Here is a 24778-nt window from a genome sequence, read left to right on the forward strand (position 1 = left end):
TTGTCCTTAAGTGTTTTTTTTGTTGTTGTTTTGGGTTGTTTTTGTTTGTTTTTTTGGTAATTATCAAACTGAAAGGGAGAAGAGTAGGAAGAAACACAGGAAGTTAGGAAAGAAAAAAGACTGAAAGGAATTTTCAATCTCCATAGTAACACCAGTGTTTTAAGACAAACTACTGCACAATTTCACAGTCTTAAAACTGTAAATCCCGTGCAACACGAGAAAATTGAGAATGAGGAGCTGAAAATGAGCCAAATGCAGTGAAAGGGCATGAGTTTGGTTTTCAAAATAACTGGAGTTCCAATCTCCGGAATCGTTTTCACAACTTTGCTGTGGAGGTGAGAATGGCTTCCTCACGGGAAGGTTTGAGACAATTGAAAGAAAACGTTCTTGCTAATAACTCACAGCTTGTCAGGTTTTAACCAAGGTGTTGCCCCTTTTCTCCTCTTGGAACAAGACTGGAGCACTTGTCTTAGCCACTGGGGATCTGGGATGGAGTGTCCTCAAGCCATGTTTCTAGTACACACCTCTGTCCACGGAAGAAACCTGTCTCTCAGATGGGATACAGAGTACCTTCACTTTCTAAATGGCCCTGGGAAAGGACAAGTAGTTTCCCCCCTTAAATTAAAACTTTGGAAGGAATATAATCAGTTGTCTTTTCTCTGTTTGAGGTCCTTCTCAGGATACTGTTCTAGTATTAACAGTCTCCCCACCCTTTCCACTTCTCCACCTGCAGTTTACACTTCATAAGTACCTTCTATAGCCCCTGTGAATATCTTCATATTTAATTTAATTGTGTACTTGTTCTTGCACACAATGAATTTTACTGTATGTCATGTGGATCTGTCATCACTCTCTTGGTGAGGGGAGAGATCGGGCAATAACCATTCATTCATCTTATATACATGGGCACAGCTTGGAAGCTCAAAGAATGAACTATTAGGGACTTCCCTGGTGGTCCAGTGGTAAAGAATCCGCCTTACAATGTAGGGGACGTGTGTTCGATCCCTGGTCGGGGAACTGGGATCCCACATGCCACAGGGCAGCTAGGTCTGCACACCACAACTACTGAGCTCGTGCACCTCAACTAGAGCCCGCATGCCGTAAACTACAGAGCCCATGCGCTCTGGAGCCTGTGCGGCACAACTGCAGAGCCCACGTGCCCTGGAGCCTGCGTGCCACAACTAGAGAGAAGCCTGCACACTGCAACTAAAGAGAAACCCATGCACCACAATAAAAAGCCCGCACGCCCCAACGAAAGATCCTGCATGCCTCAACGAAGATCCCGCATGCCGCAACTAAGACACAACACAGCCAAAAATAAATTAATTAAATAAATAAATCTTTTTTAAAAAAGAGTGAACAATTAATTGCTTAATGTGGTAGCACAAGTCTTCTCAGCCTTGGGGAAACACCTTCTCTTCATTGCTCAAAGTTAGAAAAACTGAAAGGCGGTAACAAGTGCTAAACTGGAGAGATCTGAGCTCTCCCCCCACACATGGGCAATGACTCATGGAAAGGTCAGGAAATGAATCCAATGACTGACAACTCACAGCTTTTCAGATATGATTTTGCATGAGTTGGAGACAGCAGAGCAGATCACCTGCATTAAGACTACTGATTTGTAAAACATTTAATTTGTGTATTTAGGAAAGTGTGTGCTAACAGTGTACCAAAAGGTAAACTTTATTTTCCCTGTAGATGCTGGTCAGAGTGTGAGCACTGTTGTCCCCAAATGCACCATTCCACCTCAGAAATGCCCACACTCAAACAACAAATCAAAGAAATTATTTTGCATTGGTAAATTTATTGCTTCCTTGTGATTCTTGTGATTGCTTTCTTGTGATATGAGTTTTATGTATGTATTTGTCTATAGATTTGTGTCTTGGTATATCAGTCATAATCCATAAACTTTCCAAGAGCAAGGAGGATGTTCCTCATTTTCTATTTTTCTATTTCTCTGATGCATTTCCTATGTTTTTTAAACTTAACAAAACAACAAAGAAGTGCAGACTTATGAGTAGAGCTCCTTTTATGGAGGTTCTGAGACCCAGTTTCCAACATGGTGGATGGGGAGGGTCCCCACACCAACAAACCTTGGACAGCAGCAGTGTGTCTAAGAGTACAACTCAATTCTGACACTAACTACCCAGGGAAAGTATCAGATTCCACAGGTTAAGTGTTCAGTCCTATAAGATTTCCTCAACCCCCTAACCACTTCAGAAGCCAGTTGCAAACCCAAGCTGTTACCTGTGCTTCTGACCAGTTGGCTACAGACTGGAGGTTCCATCAATCCCCTCCTTGGACTTCAGATTCTAGCCACAAGTCCAGGTTGTTACCTGTGCTTCTGAGCAACTGGCTATAAATCAGAAGTTCCCATGACCCCCTCCTCAGGTTAGATTAATTTGTTAGAGTGACTCATAGAACACGGAAAAACATTTTACTTACTAGACCACCAGTATATTTTAAAAGGATATAACTCAGGAACAGCCAGATGAAAGAGGTGCATAGGGCAAGCATCTTGGAAGGGCATTCTCCTTGTATCTCTGTGTGTTCACTGACCCGGAAGCTCTCCCAACCCTGTCCTTTTGGGGTTTTATGGAGGCTTCATTCATAGATATGATTGATTGATTACATCATTGTCTATTGGCTATTGATTCAACCTCTATCCCCTCTCCCCTCCCCAGAGGTCTAGAGGTGAGACTGAAAATTCCAGCCCTCTAATCACATGGTTGTCCATTGGCAACAGTCCCCATCCTTAGGTGCTTTCCAAACTCACCTTGTTAATATAACAAAAGACATCTTTATCACTCTCAACACTTAGGAAATTCCAAGGGTTTGGGAGCTGTGAGCCAGGAACTGTGGATGAAGACCAACATATGTGAGAAATATATGTTCAGTCATCTGAATGACCAAACATATATTTCTTACAAGTCACAATATCACAGCTCCTAAATCCAGAAATCTACTCACCGTTTTTACTTGTATGCCACCAGGTATCATTAAAAATCAGAAGCCAAAATGTGTGGATCTAATGGGAGGATTTCCACGGGATTGTGTGATCTCTTCTTCCCTCCTGTGGTCCAGCCAGGTGCAATTCCAGATGTGGGAGGAAATGAAGGCTTTTCTCCTGGTCTTGACCCATTCCTCTATAAATGAGAGGGGCCATGATATTTGTGCAGAGGAGCATATGGCAATGACAGTAAAATGCAGCTCTCCTGAGGAAAGACTGAGAGGGACCCTGATGGTGGTTTGGGTTTCTCAACAGCCCCAAGCTCTGATGAAACTTCTAAACCCACAGGGGTCATTAGTACATACACTGAGGTGTGCTGTAGGTATACATCACAACAAGCTCTATAATCTCCCCTAGGGTCCAGACAGAAAATGAGACCCATGAAAATTTGTCCCTTGATATGGAAAGAATTTATTACTTCATGTAAGTAAAATCAGGGACTCAATCCATTTTTGTTCTATAAACATAAATACTGATGGATCATTTGCTTCCTTACTCTTTTCCCAAGAATTATTATGTAACTAAAAAACAACTGAGGTACAATCAGTCCCATCCCACTTGGAAAGAATCACTTTTTTTCCCCTTAGACCTACTGAAAATGGGGCAGAAGTATTCAGACATTGTTTTATTAAGACTTTTATGTATTAAAAAGAAAGAACCCATTGTCCTATATAGTTGAAAAATTGCTTAGGTGCATTGATCAATTCAAAGTTTATTACTAATTTAAGAAAAAGACAGGGAGAACAATTTTGCTTTATTTAGTTAGTTAGGATTCATACTTTAGTTTCAAAACCTAACTAGAGGGAAATTGAGCAAGTATCATGAACTCCTAATTTATTAGACTGTGTATATATGACTGTGTTTTTAATGCTCTTACAGAGGCATGCCAAGGCTGAAACAGAAAACGAATAATAATAGATAAATGAATACAAATTGAGTCCCTGCAATCAGCCATGCAATATCAGAGAAAAACAGGCTAGCTTGAATCAATTGGCTAAGAGATTTATCAAAGTAATTATTGGGTTCTTTGGAATACACACAGTTACAGAGTCAAGGAGTAAAGGAGTAAAAATTTACCATATAGGTAAATGTTTAGAACTTGTAGATTTGTGGAATATGTTTTTTATACAGACATATATACATATATGTGTTTATATGCCAACCGCCTCCATCCTTCCCTGTTATAATAAAAGAGTAAATCCACAGAAGACCCCAGAAGCACAAAGAAAACATGCATGGAGGGGTCGGTTCTCGGAGAGCAGACAGATTTAATAAATCCCAGTGTTCCCAATTTCTCTGCCCTTTTGGGGCAATAAGTGTCAAATCACCACTGTAAATTAGCTCAGTTCCTTCTGCCTGCTGATGAAGCTATTTTCTTCCTGTTCCCAGCCAGCCCCACATATCACCCTCCTCCTAGTCCCCTTCCTTCAGGGCCTTTCCATTATGCTAGGATAGCTAGTTTAGTTAGTTAATTCACTTGACAAATCAGTCACATGACTGGGTGGTGGGGAAAATGATCAAATTAGTTATTTGAATAAATCAGCCAGTCTTTTGGTAAACTATAAACATAGCTCTGGAGAGTTACAGCTTCAGAAAAACTAATGTTTGAGAACAACTTTTTAATCATTCTTTATGATTTTAGTCGTTCTTTATAATGATCTGTGCTAGAAAAAAGTCCAGCTGTAACAGAGGGATGCCTGGAAGAAGGGGAGCGATGCTGGGGAGAGCAGACCAAAGACATCCTGTAGGGAGAAGAGGTAGCTCTACCTTGCAGTTAAGATGAAGAGGGGTTCATAAAGCATGAAAGAGTCAATTTCTATAAAAATTTTTATTCCATATAATTTTATATAACGTTCCCCACATTCTTAGTGAGTATGAGAATTTGCATATGGAGTGCACACAAGGCAATGCATGAGTCAAAGGTGTCGTATTGTCATAGGGAATCAAAGCTACAGGAGGCTCAGTGGAACCATTCCTGGGCACAGCAATTCATCATGTCATGAGAATCATTACCTCTATTCAAATTTCCTCTATTCAAATTTAGCCTTCTATTCAAATTTAGCCTTCTATTCAAATTTCCTCTCCACTTAAGCATTGATTTTACTCATTTAGAACTTGACATTAAGCTTTATGTCAGTGGTAGTCTAGTGATAAATTAATAATAATACCACTATATTACATTTCACAAAATATTTTCAGACCCAGAATTTAATTCTGTCCACAAAAAGTTAATCATTTATTTATTCAACAAGTATGCATTGAGTGATAACCACATACAAACCAGTACTTGAGGTGTTTGAGATATGTCAGATATATCATTATCAATAGACAATGATCCCCCCCTCAGGATGCTTACATTCTATCCAGAAAAGGCAAAAGCAAAAATAAATAAATAAAAATAAACCCAATAAATAGGATAACAATAAAATATATTAGAAGCTGATAAGTACTATATTGAAGAAAAGAGCCTCCATTGGGCCCAGTGAAGGGGAGTGGGAGGGTAAGCTCTGGGTGGGTTCTGGGGTAGGTCAGGTTGTATAGTTCTGAGAAGCTGGATTTGAGCAGCCTTAAAGAAAGAAAGGGAATGAATTAAAGAAGCATCTGGGAAAAGGAAACTGCAGGTAGAAGGCACAGCTGGGAGAAAGGCCCAATAGTATAGGAAGTGTCTGGTGGTGTAAACCCAGCCAGGAGGCCAGAATAGATGGAGAATAGTAAAAGGGGAAGTAAGGGGAGGGAGTCAGAATCAGAGTAGGAACTTGTGCTCAGATCTTCTAGGGTCTGAGGGTTTGTTGTAACGATTTTGGCTATAACTATAAGTTGGATGGAAGGTAGCTGCAATGGTACTACAATCTTGGGTGCTAAAAGGATCAGTCTGGCTGCCGCATTGAGAAAGGACACAGAAGTGGCCGAGGTAAAGCCAGGATTATTGTTAGGAAACTAATGTAATAACCCAGAGGGAGAGGATGGATGTTAAGACGATGGTTTTAGCGGCAGAGTGGTTAGGTTAGCTCTGGCTGAACTCTAGATATATGCTGAAGGTAGAGCCAACAGGGCTTACTGATGGACTAGATATGAGAAAGTAAAATCAAGAAAGGAGTTAGCCAGATTGTTGGCCTGAGTAACTGAAAAAATGGAGTCTTTATCCACTGGAAAAGATTCTGTGTATTGTGTATGAGTGAGTGTGTGTGTGTGAGTGTATATGTGTGTGTGTGTATGGAATTGGGAAGGGAAGGAGTAAGGACAATAATAGAAGATGCACAAAGCTTTGTGAAACTTGGAATGCAAGGGATGAAGAAAGATTTAAGTTGGTTTAGTAACATACCTCATGATAAGATGCACATTGGGATAATAGGATTAAAGGGTGACAGTGGGGACTAGGATGTTAGCTTTCTTGGTAGGGAGGAGGCATTCGTGGGATTCCCTTTTCACCCCTTGAAGAGGGTAGCAGGCCTGAGGCCATGAGGCTTCCTTGTCCTGGTGAATGGGTGGAGCCCCTGGGGTGACATGATCTTAGACCAGTGACCCTGTCCCTCTTGATCCCTATGGGGAAGGGGCTCTACTGCTCTGAGTGTATGTTCTCTGTCATGACTCCTCTCATAATTGCTGGCCCTATAGTGACATGGACACTCAAGTGTTATAATAAGTTGCCATGCCTCATTTAAGCCCTGATCATGGGGAAGCACGAACTGAGACCCACTGCATGAGCCAGTTTCTACTTAGTTCATGAACAGAAAAGGCCTAGAGAATTCATGGTATATAAAATATCAACAAGAGGGATGTAAGGGTACATTATTATTACCTCTGTTTCCAAAAGAGACAAAGAGGGGAATTGTTTGTTCATGATCAAACATACATGTATCAAATATGAATATACAGAAATCTTTGTTTAATACAAGGCCCCTTCAATAAAATGTGTAGAGCCATCTGGAAATACAGTTTGATAAAATTTTGCTATTTCTAAAATTATTATACTCCATAGTGTTCCTCCAAATGTGAAAAGTCTGAAAAGAAATATATTAATATAGAAAGAAAACTATATTAGTAATGTTATTGCAAAATATGTGAAAGATTTTAGTCAAAGAAATCTCTATAGGTGAGAAAAGCTCCTTAAAAGTCAAGGTAGAGTTAAAGTAGAGGATTAAAGTCTTGGTGGATTATTATCAGGATTAGGTTATCTAAATTTTCTATTAATTAATAATTATTTAGCATTTAAGCATTTTAGCATTTGGTTAGCAATTATTTATTAGACATAGATATAAAGAAGGTAGCAGAGTTAGCTTTCAATAATTTTTAAGAATTTTGTTGGAAATGTACAGAATATACTTTTAAAATAAGTCAAATATTATTATCATTTCATCATTCTGGTCATTTTTACATTGTATTTAAGTAGTAAAGTTGAATTTAAACCAATCATATAAATCACAACCTTACTTATTTCCCAAAACATTGGGAGGTCAATATCATTGTTCCATGTACAGGAATCATACTAAGTAGCTGAGACTGAGAGAGAGAGGTTGCTTGTTTGAAGTCTTACAACTAGGTAATGACTAGGTCAAAGAACTAGTTGAATCAGAATTCTGAGAAATTTCTACTCTAAAAAATGTATCGATGCTGTACACCTGAAACTAACACAATACTAACACAAACTAACACAAAATCAACTATGCTTCAATTAAAAAAAAATGTATCCAAAGATAAAGGAAAAAGTTGTAAGGGATAAGGCATGAGGCTCAGTGATATTAGAATCAGAGGAATGAATTTCCTCCTTCTCAAAAATTGACCCCTGAGTGAAGAGGATTTAAAGGGTAATTGAATAGTCATAGGAATCATGAATATATAAAGGGATGGTTCTGAATATATTAATCTAGAAGGTAAATGGAAGGTTAAACAATAAGAGGTATAAAGCAAGAAAAGAAGAAAGAAGCAATAAAGAGCAAAAGTGAGAGAGACAGAAAGATGCAGAGGCAGAGAGGCAGAGAAAGAGGAGAGAATAAGAGAAGGAAAATAAGGAGGAGGAAAAAGAATTACGGAGCTGATGCTAGAACAATATTGGACTGTTCTGAACCAATTTAAGAATTGCCATTTCTAATTCTTAATATATGGAAGATTGGAATGAAGAGATATTAAAAGGAATGAGGCATTAAAATAAATGTATAGATATCTTTGTTTAATATGAGGTCCATTCATTTGAGGAAAACATCAAGAAAGTATGTAGAGCCATTTGGGAAAAGAGTGGTAAGCCTGCTCCATTTCTAAAATTACTATTCTATACAATCCTTGTCCAAACACAAGTATTTTATATTTTCTCTTTTGCCCCTATGGGAAAATGTCCATAGTGACAAGGAATGAAGTGCTGACCTAAATGGGGACATCTGTTGAGCCTTCACATATGTATACCCTCCATTCTACTCCAGGAAACTTTACTAGGCTTGGGGTGTATCTTAGCAACAGAATTTTAGGAAGGATCGTCTCTAATGTTAGAAGCAGGGTGAAAATGACCCCTGGATGCCCAATTTTCTAACTCCACTTCTGTCATAGGTGGTAAGATAAGAGGAGTCGTGTCACAAATGAAAAAATAAGGTCGAAGAAAACCAGAGAAAAGGTGATTGAACGTGTAAATATAAGACCCATGTGTGATGTTGTAAAAGGAGATTTCACCTGCTTCATAGTCCAAGAAAATCCCAATGCAGCGAGGCCGTTCCAGGTGGAGGAGAGGAACTGATGGAGAGGCAAGGACCATGTACTCACTCCCTTTCAGTAGCCACATGGCCCAGACCCCGTTCTCAGGAGATGGTGTGGTTTCCCCCTTTCTTGACACTGTGTCTTGACAGACACCTAACCCCCATTCTGCTCTTTCTCCCACCATGACTTCCCAGTAATGCCTCCCTGATGAGAAGTTCTGCAAACCCAGGATACAAGGCCATGTGTCAAATCGCTCAGGGTTGTTGGGGACATCCCTCCATAGTTCTCCATCCTGCACACTGCGCAGGTCAGCAGTCAAGAGGAGGCTAGGATGTGCTGTGGCGGGATCCAGTTTTATGTCAACTGCAGAAAGAATTTTGTGGAACATGTAAAAGAACAGAAAAGACTGGTGAAAACTTAGGAAGCCATGATATTGAGAACTGTCACGCCATTCCTCACTCTCCCTCTAATAACTCCTGGAGATAACAAAATATGTATTTCACCTTGCAGGTCGATGAGTATATGCTTCATTGCTTTTGAGTGTATTCCACTGCTATGTCTGCATAATCCAGGACTCATTACTGCCCCAGTTCAAACATAACCATTGATGATAAGACAAACCATGTGCATGACCATTTAGATTCCTTTTATCTCTATCCAGAGTACTTTGGAAGATCTTTGGTGCTCTTTGGAAGATCTGCATTTAAAATAAAATTTACAGCTCCCTTGGGATTTTTTTTCTCCTCAAAGCCTATAGGAAAAATTCATTGGTATAAAATCCACCACTTTCAAAGCTATGTTACTATGATAGGAAGAATTCTAAGATGAGCCTCATGACCTTCAGACCCTGGTGGTGCTCTCATGATTCTGTTATATTATGTGACAAGAGGGAGATTATCTGAGTGGGTCTAATAAAATCACCTTTTAAAGTCAGAGAGGTTTCTTTGGCTATCAGGCTGCCACCAGAAGTGAAAATCAGAGACATCTGGATTTGATGTGTCATTGCTGCCTTTGAAGATGGAGTGGGCCACAGCTGAGGAGAAGGGTGAGTGACCCCCAACTGATAACCAGCAAGGAGATAGAAACCTCAGTCCCACAACTGCAAGGAACTGCTTTATATCAACAAACTGAATAAGCTTGCAAGTGGACTCTTCCCTGGATCCTTTAGAGAAGCCCAGCCTGGTCAACACCTTGATTTCTGATCTTATGAAATCTTAAGCAGAGATGCCAGCTGATCCCATGTGGTTATCTGATCTGAAGAACTGTGAGCCAATAAATGGATGTGGTTTTGGGTAGCTAAGTTTGTGGTAATTTGCTATGCAGCAATAGAAAACTACTACTGATACTGTGAAGTCCCAGTGAGATTGATATGAAATTTTATTTGTACATATAATTAATAAATACATCTACAAATGAAATGACCTCAGTGAAGGGAGGATGTAAAATATTCAGTGTCTTTTTTTTTTGGTAAACATTCAAAATTAGTAAATTTCATTAATCATATTTTAATTTTTAATATACTAATAACACATACTAAGATGCTGACTGTTATTCTTATTTGTCTCTAAACCACTTCTAACTATCTTTTATTGATACTCAAACCTGAATGGGTCACATAAGTCGTCCATCATCTATACTATCCCATGGAACCCCACCCTCAAGGGTGCCACTATCATCCTCATATTGTAGATGAGGAGACTCAGAGTCCAAGAGATTATGTGATTTTCCCAAATTATATGACTTTCCTGTCATAAATAATGGGAATTGAAAAGTGGGTCTCCGTGGAATTGTGTTAGGCCTATTTAACAGATGTCATGTCATCATGCATCATTCCCACTCCAGCACACTTATTTGCTCCATTTATAAGAAAATACATCTGTGAAATAGTTGTTAATACATCTATCTCCAGTTCCTCTCCCTACCTCTTCTTTCTTAAACTCAGTTGCTCACCAAGATAGAATAATATCTTAAGCAAACTACTCCTTCTTCCCAGTGCCCCATGCATTGATAAATGATCAGTCCTTAAAGTTCACCTTAAATGACTTTTCTGTGGCACTCAACACTGTTGAGAATCCTTTTGTCCTGGGAAACTTCACTTCTCTTTCCCAAAGACACCAGTCATCATGCTTTCCCTCCCTGTCCACTGGCCTCCCCTTCTTGGTTTCCTTCGCTGTTTTCTCCTCTTCTCCATCACTGCTATTCGAGAAGCCAATGGTCTCAGGATTGGGACCTCTTGCCTCTTTCTCAGATCACTTCTGATGTGTTCTGGGGCTGGCAGGCACATTGCATTCATTAGATTCCATTCATATGCTTACTAATTCCAAATATATATATATATATATATATATATATATCTAGCCTAGACTTTTCTCCTGGAACTCCATATTTGTAAATTCATCTGTGTACCTGACATCAACATTTGGATATTTAACATTCATCACAGCATTGATGTGTCTAAAACCCATTTCCCTTTTTCTGCCTCACCTGCAGCTTTACCTGTCAATGTAAACAGCAATTTCATTACCCAATTCTGGAGATTTAAACCTTGGAATCATTCACGACTTTTCTCCTTCTCTGACACCTCATATCTAATCCAACAGCAGATCTTGCCAGCTTTGCCTTCAAAATACCAAGATTCTGTCCATTTCTCTGCACCTCCAGTACTACTACCCTTGTCCAACGGACAATCGTCTCTGATTGGATTATTACAACGGATCCTAACTGGCTTTCCCACATCAAGACTTTCCCCTCTGTAATTTATTCTCAATAAAGCACACAGAGTGATCGCCACAAAACATTAATCCAATCATCCTATTCCTCCATTTACAGCTTTTAACTGATGTTCTATTTCACTTGGAGGTAAAGCATTGCTCACAGTGGCCTGCCTGTTGGGTCCTGTGCTACTTGGACTTTTCTTGGCCTCCCCAGCTCTCCCCTCACTCACTCCACCACAGCCGCACAGAACTCCTCATAGCTCCTGGAATGCATCTTCCATATTTCCATCTCAGGCCTTGGCACTCATTTCTGATGCCTGGAATGCTTTCCTCGATGATCAAATTCCAAATTAGATGCCCTAACCCCAGAACTTCCAGCCACCCTTAATTTATTCTTTTTTTCAATATTCTGTATCATCTTCTAACATTCTGTGTATTTTGCATAATTTAAGCAAATATATGCAACATGAAGCTGTAGATTTGTAAGTTGATGTTATTGTTCAATTTTATATTCTAATGTTTAGAAGAGTTGCTGTCATAAAGTACACAATATTTGTGGAATTGATTAGTTAATTCAGTAAAAATAAGTGGGAATATGGAGACGCTGATTATGAGAGTGTAGTAACTTGCAACATTCCATGCAGTTAGTACATATTACTTTGCCCATCAGAACATTGATTAAATCATTGAACAGGACTGATAAGATGGGTTTTCTCATCATGGGACAAAGTGGTTTCCCTGTAAGTAATAAAGCCACTATTTAGCCACTGTCTGTTTTCATTACTTGGTATAAATTGAATATAGAAAAGAAATTAAAAGTATTGAACCGTTACTGTTTTAAAAAACAACATAATAGGACCAAACAAACTAATTGTAACACCACAGAGCCTACAGAGAGTACTTAAATATAATTGACTGAATATTTTTGGCTTTATTAACTATCTAATTTAAGAAATTCATCAAATTGCCAGATAATAAAATAATCCAAACCTTATATTATTTGATACACTGCAATGCTTTCATATATTGATGATTTTCTGTTTTCAAAAGTTTCATTTTGTCCTCCAAACAATACAATTTTTTAGCATTTTATAAACAAGGAAATGGAGATTGATTAGAACTAATGTTACTTATATCACAGCTAATATCACTTTCAAGCCCACCATTCTAACCAAATGTAGCTTATGTGGGTGTCAGTGACTCTGATATTCTTTCAGACTCTTCAGAAGTATCTCAACATTCTTTTTTTTTTATTCTGAGCACGGTGCTCTCTCCCTTCCTCCCTTGTAGTTTGGCATAAACGTGTGACTCACTTCTATCAATAAAATCTTCAGGAAAGCCCTGTGTGCCACTTCGGAGTAGTGCATGGTTCATCATAATCTTGCCCTTTTCCATGGCTACCAGCAACAGGAAGGAGGTGGGGCTCTGTCTGCACGGGTCCCCAGAGTGAGATTATGTGAAATTAAAGCCTCCACAATCTAGTAATCAACCTAAAACATGATCTCGAAATAAAACCTTTCTGATTTTAGCCACTAAACTTTGGGTTCTGTTTGTTACTATAGCCTGACTGGTACAGTAACAAATTGCAATAAGAGCCAAATTCCAGGTGTCATAGTTCCTCGAGCTCTAAAATGCAGCCTACCTTGGAACTTTCTCAACATTTCCCTCATCCCAGGGATGCGACACATTGTCTTCAGCTCCATGGGGATGGTCTCCAGGTCCAGCCGTGTGACACTCTTACTTCTGAGAAGAGCGCAGAACCCACAGTTCTCAGTAGGGTTATCCACCAACCTCCCCAGCCTCTCCCAACCCATTCTTTGATTCAGAAAGTAAACATACCGGCTCAAGGCTCCTCCCACACCCTGAAAGTGAAAGAGAAACAAGTAGGTGTGAGTTAGACCTCTGAACTGCTTTTGACAGACTGGGGACACACCATGAACATCTCTTTAGGAATTATTGGAAATCATTAACTATTAAGGTAAAACTATAAGAAACATGACTCTCTCTTAATAAAAGCTAAAAACAGGCTGTTGTTGAGTTTTCTCATGAATTTAAAATAATATAATCAGTTTGCCTCTATTAAAATAAAATCAGACCACACGAAGTTTAGGTTAATTCCTATAATATCTATTGGTTTAACTATTTTCTGAATTGATAATTCTGACATTTCAATATTTTAGTAAAGAGTTACATTCTGTGAATGCAATTAGGGTAAAAACAGATTCTGAGTGTCTTCAGAATTTATTTGAGTAACAGTGAAAGGTTAGACATAAAATGTTGCTCTCAATGTCCTTTTAAGAAAACCCTAAATTCCTCATTCTTTGAACCAACATACCATGTCTAAATTACCTAAGTGGATAAAAATAGAAGTCATTAATATCTAGCAACATTTCATCTCAAAGTAGATTACTAAATAAATCACCTGCATTGCATTTCCCCTCTCCCTCTAAAAAATAGCCACCTGTCAGATTAATTTTGACAGGGCATAAAAACAGGGAAATGCTTAGCTTTACTTTTCATCAGAATGACAGGCCTTGTTTTTGGCCATTGCTGGTGAAATACAGCTTACTGGTACTGAGAAAGAAAGGGAAAAGAGGGTATAAAAATGAAACTAAATTATTTGAGAATATATTCCCCCTAAGATTTATAAGACATTTTAACATTTCTTCAGTGATAATAAACGATAACTTTATATACATTGTGTTTTGAGATATGGTAAGGTGAGACAATGAATATTATTGAAAATGCCAGAGTTCTTGTGTTTATTTACCGTCTGAAATTTAGAAAATTTATTCCTTTCTGACAGTTTGCTCACTAGGAAGTGGGCATAGCAATACTAATAAAAATAATAATAACAACACTAATAACAACAACACAAGTTTTACTGATATATAGATATATTGAAGACAAAATGGGACAAATTAAATAAAAATGTTTTGTAAATGCATTCATTTAATGACCCCCCACTCCGTAACCAGTGCTATTTATCACAGTACTTGTATGAGGATAGGAATTGCTTAGTTCAGAAATCCCTAAATGAGGCACTGGGGATGAGATACAATGAAGCGTGCCCAGAAAATTTCTATTGCAGTGAGTTCTATCATGATAGCATGCATCCAGCAACAACGATGACTTTCTCAGTTCACTTGGGATTTTATCCCTTCAAGGAGGATTAAAAGGAAATATTTCCTTTTCCCTGTTGTTTGTCTCTTTGCTCTATAATCTCAAATATAGCGTGGGCAAGCTGCATGGAGCCCAGGCAATCTCTCCCTACCACACCTGGAATAGTCATGCAATATGGGCTAGAAAATTAGCATTTGTCTTAGAAATTAACGTGCGAATTTCAAGGTGGACAATTTAAAATATTACTCATACTTTTGGCTATTGACATTTAAATGGGTTAACAAGACTTTTTTGGATTGGCCATCACTGAAATACAGCAATATCATCATTGACCGATTTTGAGGTTACAGATTGTCCTTTTTCTGTTTAATCATATGTAAATCATTAAATTGATTTTAGTTTTAAAAATATTTAAGTTTTGTCTTTAGTATGAACTATTTTATATGATTCTCTAGGGTCCCTTCAGATTCTGATGCTAGGATTAAGAATTAAGATGTTTTCCAAGTAAATTCTAGGGTGCCCTTTCCCTAAAGATCATAAATGCTTAAGCTGTTTGCCTCTGAAAGCTGCTATTTGTCCCCTTGTTCTCAAGTCTACCCATCCCTCCCCTCCCAGGCACCCAGCCCCACCTCCAGCAGACCCAGGGCTGGGCGCTGGCACCTCTCCTCCAGCTCCTCTGCCAGATCCTTCAAGGCCCTGCTCTGCTGAACCAGCCGGTTCTTGCTCTCCCGCAGTCTCTGCAGGGTGGCTCGCTCCTCCTCCTCCAGTCTTCTAAGCTGCAGTTGCTCCTCCAGGGCTAGGAAGCCACGATACTTTTCAAACTCCAACCTGAAGCGTTGCCTCTGCGTTTCCACTTTCTCCTGGAGTGACACAGTGCATCGAATGATCAGCAGCTGGGGCAGAGCATTTGGCCTCCACCCTCACGGATGGGCTGACGAAGCTGGAGAAGGCAATGTCTGGAGTGATCTCATCTTCATAACTCTATGAACGGACCCACTGCATTCTAACAACATGCAGAAGCCAGAGACTACTCATGAGAAGTGGCCTGCTAGAGTTTTCAAACTTAAGAGTTTGAGAAATACTGTTGGATTTGGGATCCCATTTCCATGGACTTGAGGACCAGGCACTTTCATATTCAAGTTTCAGTACCATATACAAAATGGGGGAAAAGAAGGGTCTGGGAATTAGAGTTTAATATCAAACTGTTGAGCACAGTGACTGACATAGAGTAGTTGCTCAATAGAAGTGAAAATTTACTATTAGTCACTGGAATGAGAACTGTGTGGAGATAACTGAATTATGAGGAGAGATTAGGGAGACCTGGATTTGTAAACGTGAATAAGAAAACGTTTATAGAGATTAGAAAATATTCCTCAATAATGTGGTAATCATGAAACTATAAGGCTCACATTCTCTGCAGAGCCAAGAAAGAAAGAAGTTATTCTCAGGTCACTTATTGCACAGGTTCAGGGAATTCATCTTGATTTCTACCCAAATCTCACCTCTATAATTTTTTAATAGACCTAAGGAACACATTTCGATACAGCATTAATATATCTAAATTTTATTCTCTGGAGACTGGTGTGTGGAAAAGTAGCTTTAAACTAAGAATAAGAGGCAAATTGCCCTCCCATAGTCTCTCCACATTTTGAATTCTCTGGTCCATTATTAAACATTATACCATTTTGGTTCAATTTAAGAACACAAGCTAGTGCCTTTAAAATAATTCTAATAACGATTTTCCTCAAATTTCATAAGATTCAACTCTTTCCTCCAATTTCCCATTTCTACCTCCTTCTGCCACTTTCTAAACAACTAGATTCATATAATTCTGACCTCTTTAAAGTCAACCAACTGTGAATTCCATATTCTGATCTGAAAGGTACAACTCATTGAATTTCTCCCCCATTCTCCATGTTGGAGGCTGTGCTATTGAGGAGTGGTGCTAATAACTCAGTCATTGAAAAACAGTGGAATTATATTTGGGTCATAAGAGATAACATGGTCCAGAGGGTTTTAGTTGCAATTCACTCTTCTCTCATATCATCCTTCTGAGTACTACAATTATATCTACAGATACAGAAAGGCTAAGGGTTTTCACAGAATTTAGAGTTTATTTAAGCCCATGCTTGTTGCTTTTGGCTCACATAGATACATTTTCAAAGCTAAAAATCATGCTAGTTTATTTGGCCTAGGACAGGGATCTTAGAATCATCTCTACTTTAGAATAATCAGCGGAGGGTTCAAAAAATGAAGGAACCCATATCTCAGATATGGAATTTCTGATTTTGTAAATTTGTGGTCAGGTCAGGATTAAAAACAACTGACTTGGATTGTTAGCATAAAAAGAATAAAAATTATCAATAAACATCACTATCAATGAACTTTACATATAATATACATAACTATGGGAAAAGATAAGACTTATCACAGAAGAAAAATATAGCAAAAATAATCCTTATGAAAATATTGTCAGAAAACAGAGCACAAGACAAAATTTTTGAGAAAAGAAGAAAGAATTATAAAAATAAAAGGGTTCCTTGGAGAAGGACAGAGAAGAGAAATATTCTATAAAATAGATTCTATATCTATTATAATACATATTATATAAATAAAAACACCTATGTAATTTCCATATACAGCTTCTCAATATTGACCCTCTTGACATTAGACCAGGTGATTCTTTGCTGTGATTTTTTTGGGGGAAAGGTGACTGTCCTGTGCATTCGGGTGTCTAGCAGCATTTCTGGCCTCTACACATGAGTTGCTAGTAGAGCACCCACCCTCTCCCAGTTGTGACAACCAAAAACATCTACACATATTACAAAATATCTCTTGGAAGGCAGCACTGCGCCAGGTTCAGAATCACTCTGTGTATGTTTGTGTGTGTGTATGTATAAATAGGTAAGAGAAAAAAAGAGCTCATGAGTGGCTCCCCTGGTGGTGCAGTGGTTAAGAATCCACCTGCCAATGCAGGAGACATGGGTTTGAGCCCTGGTCCAGGAAGATTTCACATGCCATGGAGCAACTAAGCCCATGCGCCGCAACTACTGAGCCTGTGCTCTAGAGCCCGCGAGCCACAACTACTGAGCCCGTGTGCCACGACTACTGAGGCCTGCATGCCTAGAGCCCATGCTCCGCAACGAGAAGCCACTGCAATGAGAAGCCCGCACACCGCAACAAAGAGTAGCCCCCACTTGCCACAACTAGAGCTGTGCCCATGCACAGCAACAAAGACCCAACACAGCCATAAATAAATAAATAAATAAATAAATAAATAAATAAAAAGAGAGCTGATGAGGTATAATAAAGATAAAAAATATTTATGGATGACTGAAAAAGACTGAAAATTCAGACTGTCTTTCTATATGTAAGATGATGACTATTGACCTGTATTTCATATATATAAGTGATGTGAAATATTTACTATTTCATTCATCTAACAAATGTATATTTTTTAAACTAGTACTGACGGTACAAAACTCTGTTCTAGGTGATGCAGTGAGTTAAGATGAGTAAAATCAAGTGAGTGAGTAAGATCAAGATCAGTAAAGTTTATTTACAATTTGGATTGGTGTCATATTAACAGAGATAAAAAGAACACAACTGTACAATATAATTTGAGGGGATGAGGTGATCCAGGGTGAAACTGAGATTTTTTTTCTTGAGTACCCATGTAGATGGAACAAAAGTGCTGGAGTGCTGGTGGAAGAATGATTTAGTGACCCAAATTTGGATCCTTCAAATAGGCTAGCCTCCTGAACCCCAATATTCTCTCACCTTCCAAATGACAGTTTTCCTTCCCACACTGGCCTCCTGAGTCAAGGCTTCCTCCATCTCTTTCCTCACATGTTCCTGGGCCATCTGGAGCTTTACCTGTTTGGGAAGATATGCGGCAGCCATTACAGATACCCTCATTCAGTACTTAATATTGACTGGGTATGGGGGGAAATACAAAGATCAGCTAAAACAGGCCCTAGAAAACATATAAAAATGTTCGACCTTGTTAATAACTGTTAAACATAAATATGTTTTTAAATGTTGATGCCAGATGGAATCAAAGATGTATCTAAAAGTGTGTTCATTGTATTTTAAATAGTAAAACTGTAATTAACCAAAGTGTTAAAAATACGGGAGTGAGGAAATTTTATTTTCACAGGACGGAATTAAAATAAGGCGTTGCAGAATATTTAATGACAAGAAATACAAGTATAAAGAAAATTAAAATAAGTATACTTCATGCAACTTTGCACCAAGTTTGAAAAATAAAAATGCTTATGATGAATATATAAAAACTAGGCAGAGACCAATGAAAATATATTCAATAAACAAAATCTCATATACTAATTCTTGGTTGAAAAGTGATGCTATTCCTTATATCTATATATTTCAACTGCTTACAGTTATTTATTACTTTATAATCAGAAGTGTATTTATTATATTTGGCAGAAGAAAACTTGTAAGTTAATATTTACTACATGAAAAAGAAATACAGAATGTCATAAATCTTACAAGGGGTAGAAAAATAATTTAATGAAAAGTAAATCTCTTTCAACCCTAGGACTCCTGCTAGAGGTAAACGCATGTATTTTATTTACAAAGAACACACACAAAGATAGACACATACACACATTTTAAAACTCTTCTCAAAATCATTCAATAAGTCTCAGAAAAAACAAAACAAAAACAAAAACTAGCAAACAAAAAATGAAATTCTTCCCAAAGTCACTGAACAAGTCCTACACATCAAGGTTGTTCTTTTTTAAAGATAATATTCTAAGGTAGAGCACATAAAACAGCAGTAGAATCCATGGAGGCATTTAAAAAGATGAAGAAACTAGCAATTTTTTTAGTGTTTGGAAGGAATAGAATACTTCAACACTTATGGACAAAAGAAATTGTAAGCAAAAGCAAGGAGGTAAAAACCTGTGGCATGTTTGGGGACAACAGTAATTAGGCTAGTTTTGCTGGATCGAATGATTGGTTTAGACAAGAGCTATAGTAAGAAAACTTAGGGCCTTAGAATGTCTTGATTGATAGGCTAAGGAGTTTAGAAGATATTTATTTGGTATTTAGTTGAAGAGCTACTGAAATAGAGAAAACTTCCTTAGAAATATGACATTATCCATGCAATATATAGTACCTTATGGATTAAAAGAAAAAAAGGGCAGGAATATATTTCAAAAGTCTAGCTAGAAAGTAGCTAGCAACTGAATTCTGCAGAAGACAACCAAAATCAAGAAGAAACACTAAGAAAGCTATTTCTTGGTAGGTCCAGAGGGAAGTTGAGGGAAAAAAAATCACAAACCTTGATTTAGAACAAAGTTAAAATAATAATTATTACTAATTATTTTGTTATTATAAATTATAGTACATAATATAAATATACAAAATATTCTAAATTATACATTATTAATAATAATTTGTTAATTAAATTTATTATTATTTTAGAAAGTTGATATTTGCACTTTATTTCATCGTGATAGTACTTCAGGTAAAGGTCGATAGATTAAAGATGACTTTAACCTCCTTTGTGCTAGCAGCCGTTCCAGATATTCAGAATTTAAATGTGTTCAGGATATGTCTAAAAACTTTAGATGAGCACCAGCAGGGAGAATCTTATTCATAGGGTTTCACAGATGCCACTTTTGTGGGCCAGGTACTCCAATATGAGTCACCTTTTCATTGAGGATGCTCACATCATAAGTCCACAAATACGTGTTGAATAGAGAAGGGCCTGTGTGCTTAGCTACTGGATTTCTACTTCAGAGTAACATGCATTGGCAGGCTTTAAAGGTGATCAGAGCCCTGTGCCCATCCAGAAACTATTCTTAGCAAATGTTCAAACATGAAGGTTGCTTTATGCGCCCCAATGCTCACTGCAGCACTTTTACAATAGCCAAGACATGGAAACAACCTAAATGTCCATTGACAGATGGACAGATAAAGAAGATGTGGTACATATATACAATGGGATATTACTCAGCCATAAAAAAGCATGAAACAATGCCATTTACAGCAACATGGATGGACCTAGAGATTATCATACTAAGTGAAATAAGTCAGACAGAGAAAGACAAATATCATATGATATCACTTATATGTGGAATCTAAAAAAATGATACAAATGAACGTATTTACAAAACAGAAATAGGCTCACAGACTTCAAAAACAAATTTATGGTTACCAAAGTGGAAAAGGGCGGGGGAGGGATAAATTAGGAGTTTGGGATTAACATATACACACTACTACATATAAAATAGATAATCAACAAGGACCTACTGCATAGCACAGGGAACTCTACTCAATATTCTGTAATAACCTATATTGGAAAAGAATCTGAAAAAGAAGGGAGATATGTATATATATAATTGAATCACTTTGCTGTACACCTGAAACTAACACAACATTGTAAATCAACCATACTCCAAAATAAAATAAAAGTTTTTTAAAAATGAAGGTTGTTTTGGTGACAATATTAATTAACATAGAGATAAACACTATGCAAAAGCAAGACATTATACAAATGATAGTTATTCGGAAGTGTTTCCAATAACTATGTGCACCTGTAACTAAGAGCCCATTGGACACCACAGCCCTCTACACCAGAGCTCTAGCTGTGGAGCCCAGATTATCAACATCAGGAAAATTAAGACCAGCATGAAATTAAACGTCCAGGGAGAATTTCATGGGAGAGGAGGGCAACCTAAAATAATGGTATGTCTGAGCTCCTGAACAGGGGTCCCTAAAGGTGGGGTGTGCACGGAGCAAAGGCATGGAGACCTCAAGGTGAATGTGAGCCAGGAGGGTGGTTGGTGCGGAGGGCACAGGTCATTCAGATCAGGTGGTAGCATTTGGCTCTGTCCCTAGCAAGGCACTCTTCACACCTCTGACTCAGTCGGCTCCTCTGTTACAGATCAGCATTTCCAGACCCAGGAATCGTGGCCCTCCACGTGCCATGGTAACACCTCTCACCTGGTAGCACCTGGCGGCCTCCTGCAGCGGTGTTGTGCGGTGGCTCCTGTGCTCTGGGGTGGTGTCACAGACCCAGCACAGAGCCTCCTGGTCCTCCTCACAGAAGCGGCTCAGCTCCTCGCCGTGCCTCACACACAGGCGCGCCCCCGAGGGCCCCGCGCCGAGCCCCAGCTGCCGCACGCTGTCCACCAGGCTGGCCAGCTGCCTGTTGGGGCGGAAGCTCTCCAGCCTGAAGGGACCCCGGCACTGCGGACAGGCATAGAGGCCGCTCTGTGCACTGTCGGACTTCTCGCAGAACTCGGAGATGCATCTGAGGCAGAAGCTGTGGCCGCAGTCCACACTGACCGGTTTCTGCAGGAAATCCAGGCACACTGGGCACCTAGCCTCCTCGCACAGCCGCTCCCCGGGCCCCCCCGAGGCCATGGCCGGCCGGGCCTCGCCCGGCCCTGCTGATAGCAGAGCCGCCTTCCCCAGCTGCCTGCTCTATCTCCCCTGGTGGTCTGGCACAGAAGGGAGGAACCCCACAGCATGAGAAACAGACCCAAGATGGGTTTTATCCGCTGGCCAGAGTCCAAATGAGCTACTCCCAGGGAAAAGTTGTAACTCAGGCACCCTCAACCACAAGGATAAAATTAACATTCTAGTTACCCTAGCCTCCTAGGAAACTGATCATTTCTAACGGAATCCCTCATAGTATACCTTATTGGAACCCGAATTCTCATGTTTTCACTGTCAGTAAATTTGGAGAATTGCTTAGCTCCTTCCTTCCATTATTTTCTAACTACCCCATGACCTTCTTATCCTTATACGGCATAATGAGTTCTTAAAGTTTTTTTTTTTTTCCAAACTTTATTTTTTCTACCTCCTGTTAATTAACCCATGATAAAAAATTTGGGTAGGTGGGTTGATAGGGAGATCCAAAAAAAATGTGTGTATAATAATGAGGGGTCTATAGCCCAACAACAATGCAAAGCATTTAAATAAATACCTGGCCCAGTTCAGTGAGTCCTATAATGACTGCACACATGTTGTGATTGTTGCAAAGCATATCTTGGAGGTGGCAAAGCTGTAGGTTAAGGCATTGGTTATAAGAAATAATTCAAGCATATGCGGCACCTGTGAGGTGGCGAAGGCTGAGAAAGATATAGAAGAAGAGAGATGATTTGACAGAAAGGATGTGATCCCTACTTGGGATGAATATGGTGAGATCATTAGGTCAGCCAGAAAGTAGACAAATGTGGAAAGTGTCTGTCATCTGCACAAAATGTAATTTTCATTTTGTTGAGTTTGAAGCAAAGATGCGCATGGCATGCCTGTAGCAAATCCTTCAGTCCTTCAATATGTGTTCCTCAGCACAAACTGCAAGTCTCAGACACAAGGGTAAGCAAAAGACAAATGACCCAGCTCTCAAGGGAACCTTAAGATGCATCAGGAGAACTCATAAAAGTATAAACTAATACCTGGGAGAAAGGACACTCACCAGTGCTGCAAGAATATAACAGGGCTTTGAACTAGCCTGTGGGGTTGGAGTTTGGCCCTTGGGAGTCTCTGAGTTAATAACTGAAGGGTGACTACAGGCTGAGCATAGGAAGGGGACTCTATCAAGCAGAACAGTCAGAGGGCACAGGGTACACAAGATGAACTGCTGCTGGAGGGAGCAGGTTTGCCCCAGGACATGAGGCAGCCAAGCAGGCTGGTATGTGTTCGAGGTGAGGATGAGTGGCAGTGGATAAGGTCCCAGTGGGAGGCAGGGACAGATGACTCAGGTCCTTGCAGCTCCTGTGTGGTTTGTGGGTCCTTATTCTAAGGCCCAGGGCTTGGCCTGGAGCTTTGGTGGAGGGCAGGGCCTAAAGGGTTTTGAAGTTGTCTACCTAAAGGTTAGGTGGATAATTAAAACAGAGAGATTCTTTGAGAACAAGAAGAGACAGTTATGAGCAGAACATCAAAGATGTGAATTTAGAAAAGAAAGGAAAAGGGCAAAAGTCTCAACAATAGAAAAGCAGACCCTGGTCCCAGGCTGAAGACTGTGCCACTTGCTAGATAAGGGGCTTTAGACAAGTTTCTCTACCAAACTTCCTTTAAAATATTAGGACATTGTTAGTGCCACTCCTACAGGGCTGTTCAGAGGATTGAATAAGCTAATAGATGTCACACATTTGATACAAGTTCTGGCATGTAGTATTTATATTTAATTAAAGAAAAAGAGAAGAAATAGCAAAATAAATGGATAATTAGAATGTAAGCAGGAGATTTTTTTTTCTATTTTCTTCAATATTATATCCCTAGTAACTTGAAGAGTAACTGACACATAAGACACCCAATGAATACTGGTTGAATAAATGAGTGTGGGAATGAATGAACAGAATCAGTACAGTTTATCCTAGAAGCTAATGGAGGATAAAATTTCAGTGACTATGTCAAATGTGAGATCCATATTTTTCTACATTTTACATATATGATTTTGACTTATATTGCTGTGACTCTCTAAGATGCTAGAACACATTTCTATGTTATTTGGAGACATAATAAAGCATCATATTGCTCAAATGTATAGAGGAATTAATAACTCAGCTCACTTGAATGCAGATTTCCGAGTGCCTAAAAGGCTAAGGGAAGGTCACTGACCTTGGATGTGGGGGTCAAAGTGGTTTCCAGGAGGGTGAGATGGAGTGGGTGAGCTGACATCAGATGGCACTTCTTCCCTGACTGGTTCTAGGGTCACTGAATTTAAGCTTGGCTTTGTCTCTAGCATTGGGAGGCTAGGAATGACCTCTGTACCACTGTTCTTAAAAAAACAAATTTTCCTTACAGCGCATTTGTGCAGGTAAGTAGTGGACTGGATTATAAGTAGATGTCACTGTATTTACAAATGCCTTCCTGAGCACTTTCTTGTTTAATAGGATTGGTCTAAATTAAATTTGTGTTTTCTCATGATCATTCTTCTGGGGTGAATAAAACACATCTTAACCACATTTTGGTGCACCCACTCCTGGATCCTTACCCTGACTCCTTTCTCTGATTCATTTGCAGAATGCATAGTTCTAAATCTTTTAGTTAATATCCTCACCCCTTGCCATCATCCTTCTCTAATACTCCACTTCACGTGTGTTCTGCCTTCTCTGACACAGGATTCTCCTCCTCTGACCATTCCTCCCTGCTCACCTTTCCTAACTACTTTGACATGGTGGCTTTGGGCTCCTGAACCATCTCTCCAGGACATCCTTATTTTCTTTCCTAGCCTGAGTCTTCTTCAGCAAGGTTCTCAGATCTCTTG

The 24778-nt window shown here is 39.1% G+C and overlaps 1 protein-coding gene across 1 annotated transcript; it reads right to left on the reverse strand.

The window, feature by feature from the left end:
- Positions 1-8433: 8433 nt before the first annotated feature.
- Positions 8434-21927, reverse strand: TRIM58 (tripartite motif containing 58). The gene is made up of 6 exons (XM_029218677.1): positions 21505-21927; positions 18310-18405; positions 15159-15389; positions 13246-13268; positions 13049-13149; positions 8434-9055 (listed from the first exon to the last, which is right to left on the reverse strand). The coding sequence occupies exons 1-6, from the start codon at positions 21925-21927 to the stop codon at positions 8466-8468; spliced, it is 1464 nt and encodes a 487-aa protein (XP_029074510.1). The 3' UTR covers positions 8434-8465.
- Between the last annotated feature and the right edge of the window lie 2851 nt (positions 21928-24778).

The sequence above is a fragment of the Monodon monoceros genome, unplaced genomic scaffold (genome assembly GCF_005190385.1).
Source record: "Monodon monoceros isolate NGI ecotype Baffin Bay Population unplaced genomic scaffold, NGI_Narwhal_1 Super_Scaffold_12, whole genome shotgun sequence".
NCBI classification, from domain to species: Eukaryota; Metazoa; Chordata; class Mammalia; order Artiodactyla; family Monodontidae; genus Monodon; species Monodon monoceros.

What these genes read in the sequence shown, in the direction of transcription:
- TRIM58 (XM_029218677.1), bottom strand. Translation starts at nt 21,927, where the DNA reads ATGGCCTCGGGGGGGCCCGGGGAGCGGCTGTGCGAGGAGGCTAGGTGC. An exon ending in AGGCCGCCAGGTGCTACCAG is followed by an intron (nt 18,406 to 21,504) that starts GTGAGAGGTGTT and finishes CTTCCCAAACAG; the next exon opens with GTAAAGCTCCAGATGGCCCA. An exon ending in GTGGGAGGAGCCTTGAGCCG is followed by an intron (nt 13,150 to 13,245) that starts GTATGTTTACTT and finishes CGCTCTTCTCAG; the next exon opens with AAGTAAGAGTGTCACACGGC.